Source organism: Brachyhypopomus gauderio, unplaced genomic scaffold (assembly GCF_052324685.1).
Source record: "Brachyhypopomus gauderio isolate BG-103 unplaced genomic scaffold, BGAUD_0.2 sc171, whole genome shotgun sequence".
Classification (NCBI taxonomy): Eukaryota; Metazoa; Chordata; class Actinopteri; order Gymnotiformes; family Hypopomidae; genus Brachyhypopomus; species Brachyhypopomus gauderio.
Window position 1 is genome coordinate 203,804 of NW_027506992.1, and position 18,697 is coordinate 222,500.

Sequence of the window (18,697 nt, forward strand, 5' to 3'; positions counted from 1 at the left end):
TAAAATCCAAATAAAACTGTTTATAAATTGTGGAAACAGCAAATTGTGTGAACAGTGTTTTCTTTAATCAACAATAAAAATCTGAATAAATAAACTTTTAAATAAATCAGTGCCAATCAGTATAATATAATTATAATAAATGCTTATAATATAATACATATATACATACATACATACATACATACATACATACATACATGCATGCATACATACAGAAACATATTTACATAAACTATTTACAACATCAGGTAGGTGTTTGGATCACTGACCCTGTCCAGCACCTCCTCTCTTCATCTCCTCCACCCACTGCTCCACTGTCTTCCCCGCTGCTGTCGCGCAGAAGTGCACCCCACGAAAGCGGCTGTGGCCAAACTCTTTAGTCTTTGGCTGGCCACATTGTTTACATAAATAATGTTCATGTTTGAGCCGCTTCGTGGGGACGGGCTGTCCATCAGCAGCAGGGGGTGCAGTGCTGGAGGCAGCAGCAGCAGCAGCAGCCTCTGCCTTCTTCTTCCACCGCCACGCTGTGGTCCGGGGCACTTTGGGCCCAGGCTGTGTGGCGGGGGCAGTTGGAGTGGCGGGGGTGGCAGAAGCTGGAGCAGCTGTGGTGTCACCGGAGGCGAGAGGATGGTGGCCTCGGACGCGCTGGGAAGCCTGTCCGGAAGCGTCCGCCTGGATGTTAAAGTCATACGCAGGGTGGGCGTACGTGGGACGCTCCGGGAGCTTGCTCAGCGCGGGAGGGAGGGGTTCCGAGGCCACCGTGGGAGTGCTGGACTGGCCAACGCTCAGGTGCAGAACGTCCTGTTCCTGCTTCTTCTTCCTGGCGTTGTACCTGTAACAGAAATGCAACACAGCCTATCAGTAATCAGCCTGTATAGCTCACAGTGTCAACGAGATCAATTTCAGACAAAGAAGACTGGATAAACTCACCACTGGGTCAGTGTCCTCTGATTGAGCTCAAAGAGCTGTATGCGTGTCCGAGCCATGAGGCCAGGGCTGCCCAGGACTACGTCCCTGATGACGCCGTAGTCCCTCATGATGGCAGCCCACCTGTTCACCCTGACGCCGGCGATGGTCTGCCCGCCAGGGTGAAGGCGACAAAGCGCCAGGCAAATGGCCTCGACAAGGCGGCTGACGCTGGGCCACTGAGCAGGCCCACTGCCTTGTCCGAGGAAGCAGCTACAGACAGACACAGACAGAAATCAGTGACACGGCTACAAGCCAACCTAGAAAATCCTGAAGCTACTGGATTACTGAAGGTTCTCCTACCGCTTCAGACTCTCTGTCCCAGCAACAACAGAGGTCTTGGAATGGCTGCTTTTGAAGCGTCCCTTCACCAGTCGGTCTCTGTGACGCGGCGGGTAGACAACACCGCCTTTGTCACTCTCTGGCAGTTTGTCCCAGAGAGCCACGATGCCGTCTACCCTCTGCTGTGTCACAAAAGCCTGGTGACGCAGCTCCACCAGACTGTCGGCCAGGTTGACCACGTGATGATAGCCTGGAACACCGTCGGGTCCCAGACTCTCCTGGAAATTAAAGAAAGAGAAATCATTATACAGATATCAGACACTGTGGCGAAAGGGTCAGGACATAACAGCTGAATCCTGCTACGATTTAACACAATGAATAAACTACACTTACATCAGTACAGGCATGGGTCTGGGTAGCAACCTGGCCAGGGACGCTCTCCTCGGTTGGCTCGGACGTGGAGTCCTCGGCAGGGTCAGACTGGGCCTGCGACGATGCAGCCGGAGAACGAGGCCTCACTGCTGCACGATGGAGAGGCAGCAGTGGCTCGAGGCTGTGCTCAGAGCATGTGGGGTCCGCGTATTCGTCGAACCCCACATCCTCGAAGCCTTCGTCCTCTGGCTCTGGAAGGTCCTCGTCGCAAAGCCCATCCGGAGCGTCTGGATCCCTGCCGAGGTCCTCATGCAGCACTACGCCGGTCTGAGAGTACAGGTACTCCACCCCAATGAGTTCACCTACGTGAGGAATACAGACAAGAAAGTTTAAGTGTGTGTGTGGGTGCGAGAGAGAGAGAGAGAGAGAGAGACACACACACACAACATTACCTGTATACTCTCCAGGCCTTGTGTAGTCCTCAGCCAGCTGGTGCCCAAGGAGTTGCTGGCTGAGCTGGTTGGCGTAGTGCTGCAGCTGGCCACTGTAGCAGACCCGAGCAGGATCGCTCCCCTCCACTGCTGCTGCTGCGCGGTCCTCGTTCCACTTCACCAACCCTTCCAGCAGGTACGCCTGGAAGTGCAGGGCACTTGCACTCGTACCTGTAACAGTCAAGGACAAGAGGCACTTAGCAAACAGTCCTGACACGTACGTCTGCATGTACGTATGAGAGAAGGAGAGATTGTGAGGCACTCACCAGGCACGAAGCGGTTCAGGTGGAGGTGGAACGACTCCAGGGACGTGGACCCGCGCGCACAGCGATATACGGGCAGGATGACCCCTCCCCTGGTCACCTGCCCGACCCTCCTGTAGAGCTGAATGCCAGGAGGGTCCTGAATGCAGTGGAGGTGGCGCCTCTGGGTCTGCCAGATGTCCTCCATCTTCTCCCGGTCCAGAAGCCTGATGCCCATGGAGTCTGTTCTGTCCATGAAGTCCTCCAGCAGCTCCTGGATGAGCTCCTCGGACGCCTGGGCCCCGCGTGTGCGGCGGCGGCAGTGCCGAGCCAGCTCCTTAGCTGTAGGTCTGCTGGAAGACGTAGCATCAGTCAGGTGGCCTCTGGACCGCGGTGCCTCCCCGAGCTCCGACTGCTTGGCCTCTTCTAGTCGGGCCACATCCTCCGCATCCCACTCGAAGACGCAGAAGGAGAGGCGGCCCATGAAGAGGCCGTACAGCTGGTGGCTGTCCGTGGTGACACCCGCCGCGAAACGGCGCATGAAGTGCCACACGTCCAGCCTGACAACCAGCTGGTCCCACGCGTGGAACATGGCAGCTGCCTTGCCCTTGCCCGCGGTGGAACAGCAGTCCCGGTCTACGTAGAGGAGCTGGGGAGGATCCTCTCCGGCTCGCTGGTACCGCTCCATCAGCTTCACGCACATGGGCAGCAGGCCCTGGCCCTCTCCCGCCGTGAGGACGCTGATGAGGACCTGCCCAAACTCGTTGCCGACGTTTGTTGCCCATGCCGCCGTGCCGGAAGCAGCACCAGCAAGTTTCTTGGTCACCTGAACAGACAAGACACAGCGCATGACAAAAAAGCCCACCATAGAGATTACTGTGTGTGTGTGTGTGTGTGTGTGCTCCTATACAATCTTACCTTCTTAGTGGAGTCCATCTTTAAAATGGCTCCATAGATGGAGGTGACCCTGGCCTTCGTCTCCTCAAGCCGTGACAGTACATCCTGGGCATATACTGTCAGCAGCCATTTTGGAGTGGGCACTGGCACCATCGGGGGCAGCTGGTGGGTGATGGTGCTGGGGTCAGTGCCCGGGACCAGAAACTTTTTGAGCACGGAGAGGTACTCGGAGGACTGGGTCAGCCATTGCTGTCTGTGCCTGACACACAGATGCTTGTACAGCGAGGTCACACTGTTCCCGAGAGTGCGGCCTCGCATCAAGCTCACAACCTCCTTGTCGCAGGACAGCCTACAGCACAGAAAACCACAGGTTACATAGCAATCAAACACAACTTCTCACAAGCTTACAAATGCGCACGCACGCTCACTCATCGAGTGCACGCACGCTCACCTGTAAGTCAGGATCGCTGGGAACATCTCCCGATGGACGGGGTCCAGCTGATCCAGGATGTCCTGCGACCATCCCGCCACCTTCTTCTTACAGCGGCGGCACTCCAGGTACTCTGTGGCCATGAAGTACCAGCCGCTGAAGTTCAAGACCCTCCGGACGGTCTTGTACATCCCGCAGGCCGTCAGCTTATGGCCCAGCCGACGGCACTCGGGATGCACGCACAGCAGCTTGAATGCCCACATGCGGTAGGGCATCCACAGGAACAGCCTGCTGTGGAAGAAGGTGTCTGGGGATGACGGAGGTTGCGTGTAAACCAGCCGGGGTCCGGGAGGCGACCACCACAGGCGCAGGTTCTTGGTCAGCGCCAGCCTCCCAGACTGGTCTCTGGTGAAGAGAGCCCGGCTGACCCACTGATGCTGCTCTTTGGGCAGCGTCTGCTTCCAGCCCTCGGGCAGAAGCACCTTAGACAGACAGACAGATGTAATGAATACGGGCTTCGCATTTTCACTGAATCTACAACAAAAACCCCAGAGCTGGGCTGCTCACCTCAGCAGTGGGCACTGGCTGCGTTTGCGAAGGCTGCTGTTCCGGTTCAGCCGTCGGTAGGGAGCGCTGAGGTGGGGCAGGGACCACGGCAGAGGAAGAGGGAGCTGGAAGGACACGCGTTAATGAGCTTATGAACGGGAGAAACATCATAACAGCATCGGTGTATGTAAGTGACAGCAGTCTCAAGAAACGTGTCATTACGTGCAGATACTATGTTAATGAAATAAGCAGATGAAACAAAGACGACTTGCCTCCCCCTCTCGACCCCATGTTACCCTCAAAAGTAATTAATGAGCTAAAGATTATGAAGATTGATGAAGTGCAGCATGAATTAATGAGCGTGCAGCGTGAGACTATTCTAGCACCACCACCCTTCATTACCTACCTTACCACTTCCATTTCCTTTCCAATACAGCTGCATTACAACAAAACAAGTTAAGTTAAGGCCAAACAACAAGACATTCAATCCAATACTAGTGTACTTCACTCAGTCCAACCTGCAGGACAACTCACCTTCAACGTCCAGTTCCACTGATGCAGCCAGCAGCTCGGCGTCTGTTGGATCCTGTGAGCTGCGGCTGGCTGTGGAAGTCCGGCGCTTGGACAAGCCTGTATGGACACAAGAGACACGTTATCAGACAGGAGTTGTGCTTGGAGGCACACACACACACACACACACACACACACACACACACACACGTCTCTACACATGCGAACTGTACAACCTGGGAGACGGGGCACTGCAGCTGGAGCAGGCACAGAGCAGGACGAGGACGCAGCGAGTGCTGGCCGGCTGCTCTTCTCCGCGTCTCTGCGCTGTACATACTTCTGCAGCGCCTCCATCTTGGTCCCAGGTCTGACCTTCTGCTGCCGGATCCACTGGACGTAGCTGTATTAAACAAAAAACCAATCGTGAGAGTGCAGCACGTTCCACCTTCAACATCCACTGCATGTCGTACATGAAGGTAGCACCTACCTCCTCTTCTCTCTGTCCTGGGCCTGGTACAGGTCCCTGTACGAGACGCTCTGGTGCACTCCAAACCCAACAAGACATTGGCCCTCCTGCCCAGAGGAAGAGGGCTCGTCCCTGGCACGGCGCTCCCTGACTGCTCTAGTCACGTCAGGAAACAGGTTGACGTACCGCACCAGGGCGTCTTTGTTGGCCATGGAGGGGGACACCAAAGCGTCTCCACCCTCGCGCTCCCGTTGATGGGCTGCCGACACCATCACGGCGTAGCCCACGTCATGGGTCAGCAGCCATCTGAATGTCTGACCCCGGTACTGGCCAAACTGGATGGTGCTTTCACTCAGCACCAGCCGGGCGTTCCCGGGGTCGCCTCCTCCAGCCTTCACCCGATCCTTGGCCTCATCCCTCACCCTGTCAGCGCTCCAAGGACGGGAAGAGGTCGGCCGCTGCTTGTAGGCGCTGACCAGCGCCGCGGCATCGGGTGAAGGTTGGAGGGTGAGCTCACCGGAGGCCTCACGCCTGAATGTAGGTGTGTAGTCCATTCTGTACAACAGGAGAGAGCAAAATGAGCATGCACACGACTACACACACACACACACACACATAAATACATGCATACATACATGCATCCATACATACATGCATGCATGCATGCATGCATCCATACATGCATGCATGCATGCATGCATACATACATACATACATACATATATACATGCATGCACGCACACGCACACACACACACACACACACACACACACACAGACATGCGCACACAAGTGTGATCTCTAGTAAAAAAAAAAAAGCTGTCTAACGAAAGACAAAGAAACACATGATTATAAACCGTGTTTTCAGTTACTGAACGCTTATAACGACGTCGTACGCTGTGCATCGCGTTACTACAGTTGCAACAGACACCTGTTTAAGACCGAGACTGTGTAGCAGTTGTGCATTCAACCATCGATGTTTAACGGTGCATAAATAGCCACCCGATCGTACACTTTGTATTTTGCACACAAATTACAGAGATCACGTAGCTGGATGCATTTAATCACTCATTTTAATGAATTTATTTTGCACAGAAAAGACCGAGACTGTGTAGCAGTTGTACATTCAACCATCGATGTTTAACGGCAGATAAATAGTCAGCCTTCGTATTTTGCACAGAAGTTACAGAGATCGCGTAACTGGATGCATTTAATCACTCATTTTAATGAATTTTAAACGTGTCAGCTCACTATCCAGCTGGTCCGACAGCCACATTTTGAACAGAAACGACGGATCGAGACGCAACCGAGCGGCGGTTTTAGCTAAATGACCCGGTCGATCTTCGCACTTTAAATCTCCACTACAGGCTATCGAGACAGAGGGAAGAAAGAAATAAACTGCACATAAGACTTACCAGAAAGTAAGAAGTAAAAATGCAAAAATCGAAAGGATGTTGATCTATCGAAGAAAACCTTTAGCGCTAACTGACAGCGAGAAAGGGGGTGCGAACGTGATCAGCAACGAGGTAGCAACGGAGAGCCAATGAGAATTCGAGAAGCACATTGGAACAGGCCAATGGCGCTCTGCACGTTTTCTGTTATATATTGGAACAGGCCAATGAGAGGACGCAAGCACATTGGAACAAATTGGAACAAATTGGAACAGAAGATCGGTCTGCCAGAGGCGCAAGGATGACACGCAAATCCGTGAAGCGCTCCACATTTTGAAGAACCTGGAGAAATGGCACGGCAATCCTGCGGCGTTGACCTTCTGCCGACCGAGATTCGAGCCGGTACTGTTTTTATTCTCAAATCTGCTGGCTTGTCTCGTGGTCAAGGTCGATTGGCAGAAACAGCATAGGGTAGAAATACCACTTGCGACTGAGTGAATCAAGATAAGGCACTAGGGATATAGGTAAAGCAGTGTGATTGTCAGCAGGAATATACTATCCAATAGCACTATGCAAAGAGCCTATGTTTCAGCTGTGGTTTAAATATTGAAATCAGGAATATATCAGGACACCTCTCTCTGGAGCTAGGGATCAGTCCATGAACAACTGAACCATGCTTGCCAGAGCTGGCAAAACAACATGCAGCAGGGGTTGTAGAGGGTGGAACATGTAAGGACTTTTGTCCATTGCAGAGTTTTGTGTTGTAGACTGGAGTTTTCTTCAGTCCCGTCCCATACCTTTAATAGAATTCCCACCCCTTGACCTGGAGCCCCACCCACCATATTACCCATCCCACCCCACCCTGTCAGGTTTTGCCCCGCCCTCCATTTTGCCCTACTTCCTTTTCTGTGTCGGTATGGGGCAGGCTTCCTAACTATCTGCTTGGTCAAGTCATACTTACTGGGCACTTTACGTATCTGACAATGTGCGTGTGTGCTTTAACTTTGTAACTGACTCTCTTGGCTGTTTTAGCTTGTAGGGTTACATTTTGAGGTATAAACATCAAAAAGGCTTGGGCTTGGGCTTGGGCTTGGGGGTGGAGTTATTTAGGTCCATGCCTAAGGGGCGTGTCCTTCTTGATCTCTGAGGGATCATAGTGATACCAGAGGAATTTCTCAGACCTGCCCTTTTGCAGAGCCCTTTTCCTGGCACAAGGAGTTATAAGCACGCCCCTGCATATCGTCTACTGTGCTTGCTATGGCAGCACATATACTAAAATTGGATCGATACAGAGAAGATTAGCATGGCCCCTGCGAAAGGATGACACGCAAATCCGTGAAGCGCTCCACATTTTGAAGAACCTGGAGAAATGGCACGGCAATCCTGCGGCGTTGACCTTCTGCCGACCGAGATTCGAGCCGGTACTGTTTTTATTCTCAAATCTGCTGGCTTGTCTCGTGGTCAAGGTCGATTGGCAGAAACAGCATAGGGTAGAAATACCACTTGCGACTGAGTGAATCAAGATAAGGCACTAGGGATATAGGTAAAGCAGTGTGATTGTCAGCAGGAATATACTATCCAATAGCACTATGCAAAGAGCCTATGTTTCAGCTGTGGTTTAAATATTGAAATCAGGAATATATCAGGACACCTCTCTCTGGAGCTAGGGATCAGTCCATGAACAACTGAACCATGCTTGCCAGAGCTGGCAAAACAACATGCAGCAGGGGTTGTAGAGGGTGGAACATGTAAGGACTTTTGTCCATTGCAGAGTTTTGTGTTGTAGACTGGAGTTTTCTTCAGTCCCGTCCCATACCTTTAATAGAATTCCCACCCCTTGACCTGGAGCCCCACCCACCATATTACCCATCCCACCCCACCCTGTCAGGTTTTGCCCCGCCCTCCATTTTGCCCTACTTCCTTTTCTGTGTCGGTATGGGGCAGGCTTCCTAACTATCTGCTTGGTCAAGTCATACTTACTGGGCACTTTACGTATCTGACAATGTGCGTGTGTGTTTTAACTTTGTAACTGACTCTCTTGGCTGTTTTAGCTTGTAGGGTTACATTTTGAGGTATAAACATCAAAAAGGCTTGGGCTTGGGCTTGGGCTTGGGCTTGGGGGTGGAGTTATTTAGGTCCATGCCTAAGGGGCGTGTCCTTCTTGATCTCTGAGGGATCATAGTGATACCAGAGGAATTTCTCAGACCTGCCCTTTTGCAGAGCCCTTTTCCTGGCACAAGGAGTTATAAGCACGCCCCTGCATATCGTCTACTGTGCTTGCTACGGCAGCACATATACTAAAATTGGATCGATACAGAGAAGATTAGCATGGCCCCTGCGAAAGGATGACACGCAAATCCGTGAAGCGCTCCACATTTTGAAGAACCTGGAGAAATGGCACGGCAATCCTGCGGCGTTGACCTTCTGCCGACCGAGATTCGAGCCGGTACTGTTTTTATTCTCAAATCTGCTGGCTTGTCTCGTGGTCAAGGTCGATTGGCAGAAACAGCATAGGGTAGAAATACCACTTGCGACTGAGTGAATCAAGATAAGGCACTAGGGATATAGGTAAAGCAGTGTGATTGTCAGCAGGAATATACTATCCAATAGCACTATGCAAAGAGCCTATGTTTCAGCTGTGGTTTAAATATTGAAATCAGGAATATATCAGGACACCTCTCTCTGGAGCTAGGGATCAGTCCATGAACAACTGAACCATGCTTGCCAGAGCTGGCAAAACAACATGCAGCAGGGGTTGTAGAGGGTGGAACATGTAAGGACTTTTGTCCATTGCAGAGTTTTGTGTTGTAGACTGGAGTTTTCTTCAGTCCCGTCCCATACCTTTAATAGAATTCCCACCCCTTGACCTGGAGCCCCACCCACCATATTACCCATCCCACCCCACCCTGTCAGGTTTTGCCCCGCCCTCCATTTTGCCCTACTTCCTTTTCTGTGTCGGTATGGGGCAGGCTTCCTAACTATCTGCTTGGTCAAGTCATACTTACTGGGCACTTTACGTATCTGACAATGTGCGTGTGTGCTTTAACTTTGTAACTGACTCTCTTGGCTGTTTTAGCTTGTAGGGTTACATTTTGAGGTATAAACATCAAAAAGGCTTGGGCTTGGTCTTGGGCTTGGGCTTGGGGGTGGAGTTATTTAGGTCCATGCCTAAGGGGCGTGTCCTTCTTGATCTCTGAGGGATCATAGTGATACCAGAGGAATTTCTCAGACCTGCCCTTTTGCAGAGCCCTTTTCCTGGCACAAGGAGTTATAAGCACGCCCCTGCATATCGTCTACTGTGCTTGCTACGGCAGCACATATACTAAAATTGGATCGATACAGAGAAGATTAGCATGGCCCCTGCGAAAGGATGACACGCAAATCCGTGAAGCGCTCCACATTTTGAAGAACCTGGAGAAATGGCACGGCAATCCTGCGGCGTTGACCTTCTGCCGACCGAGATTCGAGCCGGTACTGTTTTTATTCTCAAATCTGCTGGCTTGTCTCGTGGTCAAGGTCGATTGGCAGAAACAGCATAGGGTAGAAATACCACTTGCGACTGAGTGAATCAAGATAAGGCACTAGGGATATAGGTAAAGCAGTGTGATTGTCAGCAGGAATATACTATCCAATAGCACTATGCAAAGAGCCTATGTTTCAGCTGTGGTTTAAATATTGAAATCAGGAATATATCAGGACACCTCTCTCTGGAGCTAGGGATCAGTCCATGAACAACTGAACCATGCTTGCCAGAGCTGGCAAAACAACATGCAGCAGGGGTTGTAGAGGGTGGAACATGTAAGGACTTTTGTCCATTGCAGAGTTTTGTGTTGTAGACTGGAGTTTTCTTCAGTCCCGTCCCATACCTTTAATAGAATTCCCACCCCTTGACCTGGAGCCCCACCCACCATATTACCCATCCCACCCCACCCTGTCAGGTTTTGCCCCGCCCTCCATTTTGCCCTACTTCCTTTTCTGTGTCGGTATGGGGCAGGCTTCCTAACTATCTGCTTGGTCAAGTCATACTTACTGGGCACTTTACGTATCTGACAATGTGCGTGTGTGCTTTAACTTTGTAACTGACTCTCTTGGCTGTTTTAGCTTGTAGGGTTACATTTTGAGGTATAAACATCAAAAAGGCTTGGGCTTGGGCTTGGGCTTGGGGGTGGAGTTATTTAGGTCCATGCCTAAGGGGCGTGTCCTTCTTGATCTCTGAGGGATCATAGTGATACCAGAGGAATTTCTCAGACCTGCCCTTTTGCAGAGCCCTTTTCCTGGCACAAGGAGTTATAAGCACGCCCCTGCATATCGTCTACTGTGCTTGCTACGGCAGCACATATACTAAAATTGGATCGATACAGAGAAGATTAGCATGGCCCCTGCGAAAGGATGACACGCAAATCCGTGAAGCGCTCCACATTTTGAAGAACCTGGAGAAATGGCACGGCAATCCTGCGGCGTTGACCTTCTGCCGACCGAGATTCGAGCCGGTACTGTTTTTATTCTCAAATCTGCTGGCTTGTCTCGTGGTCAAGGTCGATTGGCAGAAACAGCATAGGGTAGAAATACCACTTGCGACTGAGTGAATCAAGATAAGGGTTAGGCGCTGTTAAGATTTTTCAAAGTCCAAGAATATACCAGCAGCATAGACACTTAGAATAAAAAAGAGGCCGTTTTAAATAAAATATACCAGTAGCATAGACACTTAGAATAAAATAGAGGCCTTTTTAAATTAAATATACCAGAGGCATAGACACTTAGAATAAAATAGAGGCCTTTTTAAATTAAATATACCAGAGGCATAGACACTTAGACTAAAATAGAGGCCGTTTTAAATAAAATATACCAGTAGCATAGACACTTAGAATAAAATAGAGACCTTTTTAAATTAAATATACCAGAGGCATAGACACTTAGAATAAAATAGAGGCCTTTTTAAATTAAATATACCAGAGGCATAGACACTTAGACTAAAATAGAGGCCGTTTTAAATAAAATATACCAGTAGCATAGACACTTAGAATAAAAAAGAGGCCTTTTTAAATTAAATATACCAGAGGCATAGACACTTAGAATAAAATAGAGGCCTTTTTAAATTAAATATACCAGTAGAAAAGACACTTTGAGTAAAAAAGGCCATTTTAAATAAAATATACCATGGCCAAATGAACTTAGAATAAAAGAGGAGAGTTTAGTTTAAATTATACCATGGTTAAATGCTGTTAGAAAAAAAGTGCACAGTTTAATCTTATTTGGAAGGCGCATTGACTCTTAAAGTCCACAAGATGTCACCGGTACTCCATCGTTTTTTTTCTGTTATACCATATGTACGTGCCACTGGGTGGACCCTCCAGACACCTCAGCCTAGTTGAAGTGTCCGATGAAGGTGCACTCATCTGGGCATGAGGTAAAGTTATTATACCAACATCATGTGGAGGTTTTCAAGTCAGAAATTGCACAAAGTCCCTAAATATACCAGAAGCATGGAGTTTTATGAGTGAATTAGTCTATGTCCCTTACTTTGTTAGACCATACACAAGATATTTTCTTCAGGAAATGCACAGAGTCCAATGCTATAACATTGCCAGGTGGTGGCTTTAAGGGAAAAAAGCATAAAAGTGTCCGAAAAACATGCTCTTTAGCTCGGGTACATCCCCAGGATCAAGAAAAATTGTCAGTTTTTTTTTCTATTTTGCTTAGAAATAGGTGTAAATTGACTCTGAAGTGTCATATCAGGCAATGCACAGAGTCCTTAAATATACCAGTAGCATGAGGTTTTTGTTGGAAATTAGTCTATTTCCCTTCCTGAGTTAGACCATATACAAGTAGTAATCTTCAGGCAATGCACAGAGTCCTTAAATTTACCAGTAGCATGAGGTTTTTGTTGGAAATTAGTCTATTTCCCTTCCTGAGTTAGACCATATACAAGTAGTAATCTTCAGGCAATGCACAAAGTCCATAAATATACCAGCAGCACGAAGTTTTCAAGTGGAAAATATTCTATGTCGCTTCATTTGGTATACCATAGGCGTCAGTTTTCGGCGAAAATAATTCTATGTCGATAAAAATGTTATACCATACGTATGATTTTGTGTTCAAAAATCGCACTATGTTCCAATTTTGACCAAGGGGTGGATCATCCAGAGGCCTCGATCCTCTGACAGTGCCCGCCGAATGTGCACCCAGACGGACATGCATCTCATTCCCCCTGTCTGGATGATTTTATGAATGGGTGATATGCAAACACCTACCATCAGGTATATAGGGGAGAGGGTCTTCTGAAAGCCACATATATGGTATACCATAAATGAAGACAAGGATTATGGCGCACGCTTTGCCCGACCAAAGGTCACTCCCTGGGCATTTTAGAGGATTTGAGAGGCCTCTTTATGGATCTCACAAATGATCCATGCATGGAATTTTGCACACTTTATCCGAATAAAGTGCACTTTTGGGCTTATGAGAGTAGGTTGGTATGCCTCTCTCTGGATGTGAGGAAGGATCCAGGAATAAAGGCATGTAATGCCACACAATTTATCCGACTAAATGACACTCTTGGGCTTATGAGAGAGGATGAGGGGCCTCTCTGTGGATGTCAGAAAGGCTCCGTGCATGAAAGCATGTAATGTCACACACTTTATCCGATTAAAGTGTACATGTTGGGCTTATGATTAAGCATGAGGGCCCTATATGTGGATGTCAGAAAGGTTCCAGGCTTAAAGGCATGTAATGTCACACACTTTATCCGATTAAAGTGTACATGTTGGGCTTATGATTAAGCATGAGGGCCCTATATGTGGATGTCAGAAAGGTTCCAGGCTTAAAGGCATGTAATGTCACACACTTTATCCGATTAAAGTGCACATTTGGGCTTATGATTAAGCATGAGGGCCCTATGTGTGGATGTCAGAAAGGCTCCATGCATGAAAGCATGTAATGCCACACACTTTATCCGATTAAAGTGTACATGTTGGGCTTATGATTAAGCATGAGGGCCCTATATGTGGATGTCAGAAAGGCTCCATGCATGAAAGCATGTAATGCCACACACTTTATCCGATTAAAGTGTACATGTTGGGCTTATGATTAAGCATGAGGGCCCTATATGTGGATGTCAGAAAGGTTCCAGGCTTAAAGGCATGTAATGCCACACACTTTATCCGATTAAAGTGTACATTTGGGCTTATGATTAAGCATGAGGGCCCTATGTGTGGATGTCAGAAAGGCTCCATGCATGAAAGCATGTAATGCCACACACTTTATCCGATTAAAGTGCACATTTGGGCTTATGATTAAGCATGAGGGCCCTATGTGTGGATGTCAGAAAGGCTCCATGCATGAAAGCATGTAATGTCACACACTTTATCCGATTAAAGTGTACATGTTGGGCTTATGAGAGTAGGTTGGTATGCCTCTCTCTGGATGTGAGGAAGGATCCAGGAATAAAGGCATGTAATGCCACACAATTTATCCGACTAAATGACACTCTTGGGCTTATGAGAGAGGATGAGGGGCCTCTCTGTGGATGTCAGAAAGGCTCCATGCATGAAAGCATGTAATGTCACACACTTTATCCGATTAAAGTGCACATTTGGGCTTATGATTAAGCATGAGGGCCCTATGTGTGGATGTCAGAAAGGCTCCATGCATGAAAGCATGTAATGTCACACACTTTATCCGATTAAAGTGTACATGTTGGGCTTATGATTAAGCATGAGGGCCCTATGTGTGGATGTCAGAAAGGCTCCATGCATGAAAGCATGTAATGTCACACACTTTATCCGATTAAAGTGTACATGTTGGGCTTATGATTAAGCATGAGGGCCCTATATGTGGATGTCAGAAAGGTTCCAGGCTTAAAGGCATGTAATGCCACACACTTTATCCGTTTAAAGTGCACGCTTCGGCTTAAGAGAGGAGTTGAGAGGCCTCTCCCTGGAAGTCACAGATGATCCAGGCCTGCAATGGCAGACACTATATCACTTTATCCGAGTAAGAGGCTCCCTCTGAGCAAAGTAGGGGGGGAGTGAGGCCCCCCCCGGAGGTCTGAAAAGATCCAGGCCTTTAAATGACACGGGCTGTGCCCGAGCAAAGTGCCCACGCTGGGCAAGGGTGGAGGCGTGATGCTCCCCCTTATGGAGGTCGTCCTACCTCCATCCTCACGTAATGTATTTCGACCTGTGCGTATCCGGAGGGTGCTATGCGCAAGCCCGGAAGATGCTGGTTTCGGCTGGCCTTACCGGATCCAATGGTATAGCACCTAGGTGCGCTCTAAGGCCGTAAACCCCCCCCATGTGTTTGAGAATGGTAGGTGTTATACCATTGCCACGAACCACTTATTGAATCAGCCATGCCCTTTCGGCAATCGAGTCTCAGAGGTGTGTCCGAGGGAAGATTTGCCTTGGCGGGCATGGCTGTCTGGCATCTCCCCGACCCTGGAGGAATGCGCTAACGGTGTAATGCAAACACCTACCAGCAGGTATATAGGGGAGCATGCTTTCTGAGCCTTATATGATTGTACCATAATAAGGATCAGAAGAAAGGCAGTGCGTTAAGGTGAACTAGCCCGACTCTAATGCACCTTGACGGCTTAAGGGGAGGGATAAGTGACCCCTGCTGATGGAGGTCAAAGACATCCGTGTCTCTCAGGCCTTCGAACCACTGCTTGCGCCCGACCGAAATGCCACTGCTGGGCATGGGTGTAAGAGTGGTGACCCCCCTTATGGAGGTCTGTCCAACCTCCAGCCTGCATGCTCCACCTCGGCCTGTGCGTATCCGGAGGGTGCTGTGCGCAAGCCCGGAAGATGCTGGTTTCGGCTGGCCTTACCGGATCCAATGGCACAGTACCTAGGTGCGCTCTAAGACCGTTATCCGAACCCAAGTCCGCCAGGGGTTTTTCAGTTATACCAGTAGCATCGACCATCACTTTGATCAGCCAGGCCTTTTCGGGGGTCGAGCGTCCGAGGTGTGTCCGAGGGAAGATTTGCCTTGGCGGGCATGGCTGGCGAGTACCTCCCCGGCCGTGGAGGAAAACGCATACGGTGCATTGCAAACACCTACCAGCAGGTATATAGGAGAGCATGTCTCTTGAGTTCATCCTAACCTTATAATGGTTATCCCATTCATAAGGCCTGGATGCAAGGCGGTGCGTGAAGGTAACATTAGCCTGACTCTAACACTTTCACCGGTTAGGGGTGGAGTGGTGACCCCCCTAACACTGGAGGTCTCGCCGACCTCCAGGCACCAGCCTCACATGCTCTACCTCGGCCTGTGCGTATCCGGAGGGTGCTGTGCGCAAGCCCGGAAGATGCTGGTTTCGGCTGGCCTTACCGGATCCAATGGCACAGTACCTAGGTGCGCTCTAAGACCGTTATCCGAACCCAAGTCCGCCAGGGGTTTTTCAGTTATACCAGTAGCATCGACCATCACTTGGTTCAGCCAGGCCTTTTCAGGGGTCGAGCGTCCGAGGTGTGTCCGAGGGAAGATTTGCCTTGGCGGGCATGGCTGGCGAGAACCTCCCCGGCCGTGGAGGAAAACGCGTACGGTGGATTGCAAAAACCTACCAGCAGGTTTTTAGGGAGAGTGTCAATCTCGAGGGCGTTCGGAGCTCTCCCGATCTATTGGCATACGATGCCCGCCAGGGGTTAGGCTCTCGGGTTACCACTTAAGGTTTCTCCCTGTCATAAGAAAGACAACCGGTCAAACCAATGCGCAATGTACAATGAGGTGTGAGCTCATGAATGAATATATGGGATAGAGCCACAACCTCGGTGCGACATACCTAGGTACAGGAATAGGGCGAGAGGTGGATGCGCTCCTTCAGGACGGGTAGGTCGGCAGCCTCTCGGGTATGATCGTTCACCAACGAAAGCTGTACAAAAGGGGTGACTGCGCTCATTGAGGACGGCAGCCTCGACATGACATACCTATCAAAAACTCTCCCATGAGGTGTGTGCGCTCCTTCAGGATGGGAGGTCGGCAGCCTCGGTATGATCATGATGACCGAGACACAGGCCTTGGGTTGGGCCTAGGGTTGAAGCCTTCTGTGCCGCCCGGGTAGTTCCTCCCCAAACCAGCGGGCATGCCTCTATGGGGGGGCCTCGGTCTGAAAAGACACGATCCTCACCCGGAACCGTCTGAGGGAAGCGTTGAAGGCCGGTCTGTCTACACAGGTGTCCGCTATCGGCGTCCATGGTGTACGGGTGAGAGCCAGCAGTGGATCGGGTTAGTTCAACACATGCTTGGCCTCACCCCGCCTGGTCACGGAATCACTCATTTCTCGGTTACGTCCCACAGTAGCGCGCGCGCGTGCTGGGAGCTGACGAGGGCTCTCTCCCCCACGCTGACGGCGCACCCCTGCTGCACCGATGGTGGGCGTCCGGTACCGAGGTGGGCCCCTGACCCTGCCCGGGGGATGGAGCACGCCGAGGTGGCCGCGACGTTAGCTGGTGTCCCTTTCACCACCGCGGTGCAGCTACCTGGTTGATCCTGCCAGTAACATATGCTTGTCTCAAAGATTAAGCCATGCAGGTCTAAGTACACACGGCCGGTACAGTGAAACTGCGAATGGCTCATTAAATCAGTCATGGTTCCTTTGATCGCTCCACACGTTACTCGGATAACTGTGGTAATTCTAGAGCTAATACATGCAAACGAGCGCTGACCCCTCTGGGGGATGCGTGCATTTATCAGATCCAAAACCCATCCGGCGGGGCGCGGGCCCCCCGGCCGCTTTGGTGACTCTAGATAACCTCGGGCCGATCGCGCGCCCTCCGCGGCGGCGACGTCTCATTCGAATGTCTGCCCTATCAACTTTCGATGGTACTATAGTCGCCTACCATGGTGACCACGGGTAACGGGGAATCAGGGTTCGATTCCGGAGAGGGAGCCTGAGAAACGGCTACCACATCCAAGGAAGGCAGCAGGCGCGCAAATTACCCATTCCCGACACGGGGAGGTAGTGACGAAAAATAACGATACAGGTCTCTTTCGAGGCCCTGTAATCGGAATGAGCGTATCCTAAACCCATGGGTGAGGACCCATTGGAGGGCAAGTCTGGTGCCAGCAGCCGCGGTAATTCCAGCTCCAATAGCGTATATTAAAGTTGCTGCAGTTAAAAAGCTCGTAGTTGGATTTCGGGAGTGGGCTGACGGTCCGCCGCGAGGCGAGCCACCGCCTGTCCCAGACCCTGCCTCCCGGTGCCCCTCGGATGCCCTTGGCTGGGTGTCCGGTCGGGGTCCGGAGCGTTTACTTTGAAAAAATTAGAGTGTTCAAAGCGGGCCGCTACTCGCCCGAATACCTGAGCTAGGAATAATGGAATAGGACTCCGGTTCTATTTTGTGGGTTTCCGGAACCAGGGCCATGATTAAGAGGGACGGCCGGGGGCATTCGTATTGCGCCGCTAGAGGTGAAATTCTTGGACCGGCGCAAGACGGACGAAAGCGAAAGCATTTGCCAAGAATGTTTTCATTAATCAAGAACGAAAGTCGGAGGTTCGAAGACGATCAGATACCGTCGTAGTTCCGACCGTAAACTATGCCAACCCGCGATCCGGCGGCGTTATTCCCATGACCCGCCGGGCAGCGTGCGGGAAACCACGAGTCTTTGGGTTCCGGGGGGAGTATGGTTGCAAAGCTGAAACTTAAAGGAATTGACGGAAGGGCACCACCAGGAGTGGAGCCTGCGGCTTAATTTGACTCAACACGGGAAACCTCACCCGGCCCGGACACGGAAAGGATTGACAGATTGATGGCTCTTTCTCGATTCTGTGGGTGGTGGTGCATGGCCGTTCTTAGTTGGTGGAGCGATTTGTCTGGTTAATTCCGATAACGAACGAGACTCCGGCATGCTAACTAGTTATGCGGCCCTCCGTGGTCTGCATCAACTTCTTAGAGGGACAAGTGGCGTTCAGCCACACGAGATGGAGCAATAACAGGTCTGTGATGCCCTTAGATGTCCGGGGCTGCACGCGCGCCACAATGGTTGGCTCAGCATGTGCCTACCCTTCGCCGAGAGGCGCGGGTAATCCGCTGAAACCCAATCGTGATTGGGACTGGGGATTGCAATTATTCCCCATGAACGAGGAATTCCCAGTAAGCGTGAGTC

The 18,697-nt window shown here is 50.4% G+C and overlaps 1 protein-coding gene and 5 non-coding genes across 6 annotated transcripts in view; 5 read left to right on the forward strand and 1 right to left on the reverse strand.

Annotated features, from left to right (window-relative positions):
• Positions 1 to 261: 261 nt before the first annotated feature.
• On the reverse strand, positions 262 to 3,943 carry LOC143501319 (uncharacterized). Its single transcript, XM_076994983.1, has 8 exons — positions 3,702 to 3,943; positions 3,272 to 3,599; positions 2,378 to 3,179; positions 2,073 to 2,282; positions 1,642 to 1,982; positions 1,270 to 1,526; positions 931 to 1,179; positions 262 to 832 (listed from the first exon to the last, which is right to left on the reverse strand). The coding sequence occupies exons 1-8, from the start codon at positions 3,941 to 3,943 to the stop codon at positions 262 to 264; spliced, it is 3,000 nt and encodes a 999-aa protein (XP_076851098.1).
• A 3,897-nt stretch (positions 3,944 to 7,840) lies between these two features.
• Positions 7,841 to 7,947, forward strand: LOC143501360 (U6 spliceosomal RNA). Its single transcript, XR_013126916.1, has one exon. It is a non-coding gene; the product is annotated as a U6 spliceosomal RNA (small nuclear RNA).
• Positions 7,948 to 8,865: 918 nt separating this feature from the next.
• Positions 8,866 to 8,972, forward strand: LOC143501347 (U6 spliceosomal RNA). Its single transcript, XR_013126904.1, has one exon. It is a non-coding gene; the product is annotated as a U6 spliceosomal RNA (small nuclear RNA).
• Positions 8,973 to 9,890: 918 nt separating this feature from the next.
• LOC143501348 (U6 spliceosomal RNA) lies at positions 9,891 to 9,997 on the forward strand. The gene has a single exon (XR_013126905.1). It is a non-coding gene; the product is annotated as a U6 spliceosomal RNA (small nuclear RNA).
• Positions 9,998 to 10,909: 912 nt separating this feature from the next.
• LOC143501349 (U6 spliceosomal RNA) lies at positions 10,910 to 11,016 on the forward strand. Its single transcript, XR_013126906.1, has one exon. It is a non-coding gene; the product is annotated as a U6 spliceosomal RNA (small nuclear RNA).
• A 6,051-nt stretch (positions 11,017 to 17,067) lies between these two features.
• LOC143501372 (18S ribosomal RNA) overlaps positions 17,068 to 18,697 on the forward strand; it is a 1,839-nt gene continuing 209 nt past the window's right edge. Inside the window, exon 1 of the ribosomal RNA XR_013126925.1 lies at positions 17,068 to 18,697. This exon is cut by the window's right edge and continues 209 nt beyond it. This is a non-coding gene — a ribosomal RNA (18S ribosomal RNA).

Bases quoted from the DNA above. Each gene is read 5' to 3' on its own strand.
- LOC143501319 (XM_076994983.1), bottom strand. From the start codon at position 3,943: ATGTGGGCATTCAAGCTGCTGTGCGTGCATCCCGAGTGCCGTCGGCTG. The intron at 2,283-2,377 runs GTGAGTGCCTCA...TGACTGTTACAG, and splicing joins CCTGAACCGCTTCGTGCCTG to GTACGAGTGCAAGTGCCCTG. The intron at 1,983-2,072 runs GTAATGTTGTGT...TTCCTCACGTAG, and splicing joins AAGGCCTGGAGAGTATACAG to GTGAACTCATTGGGGTGGAG.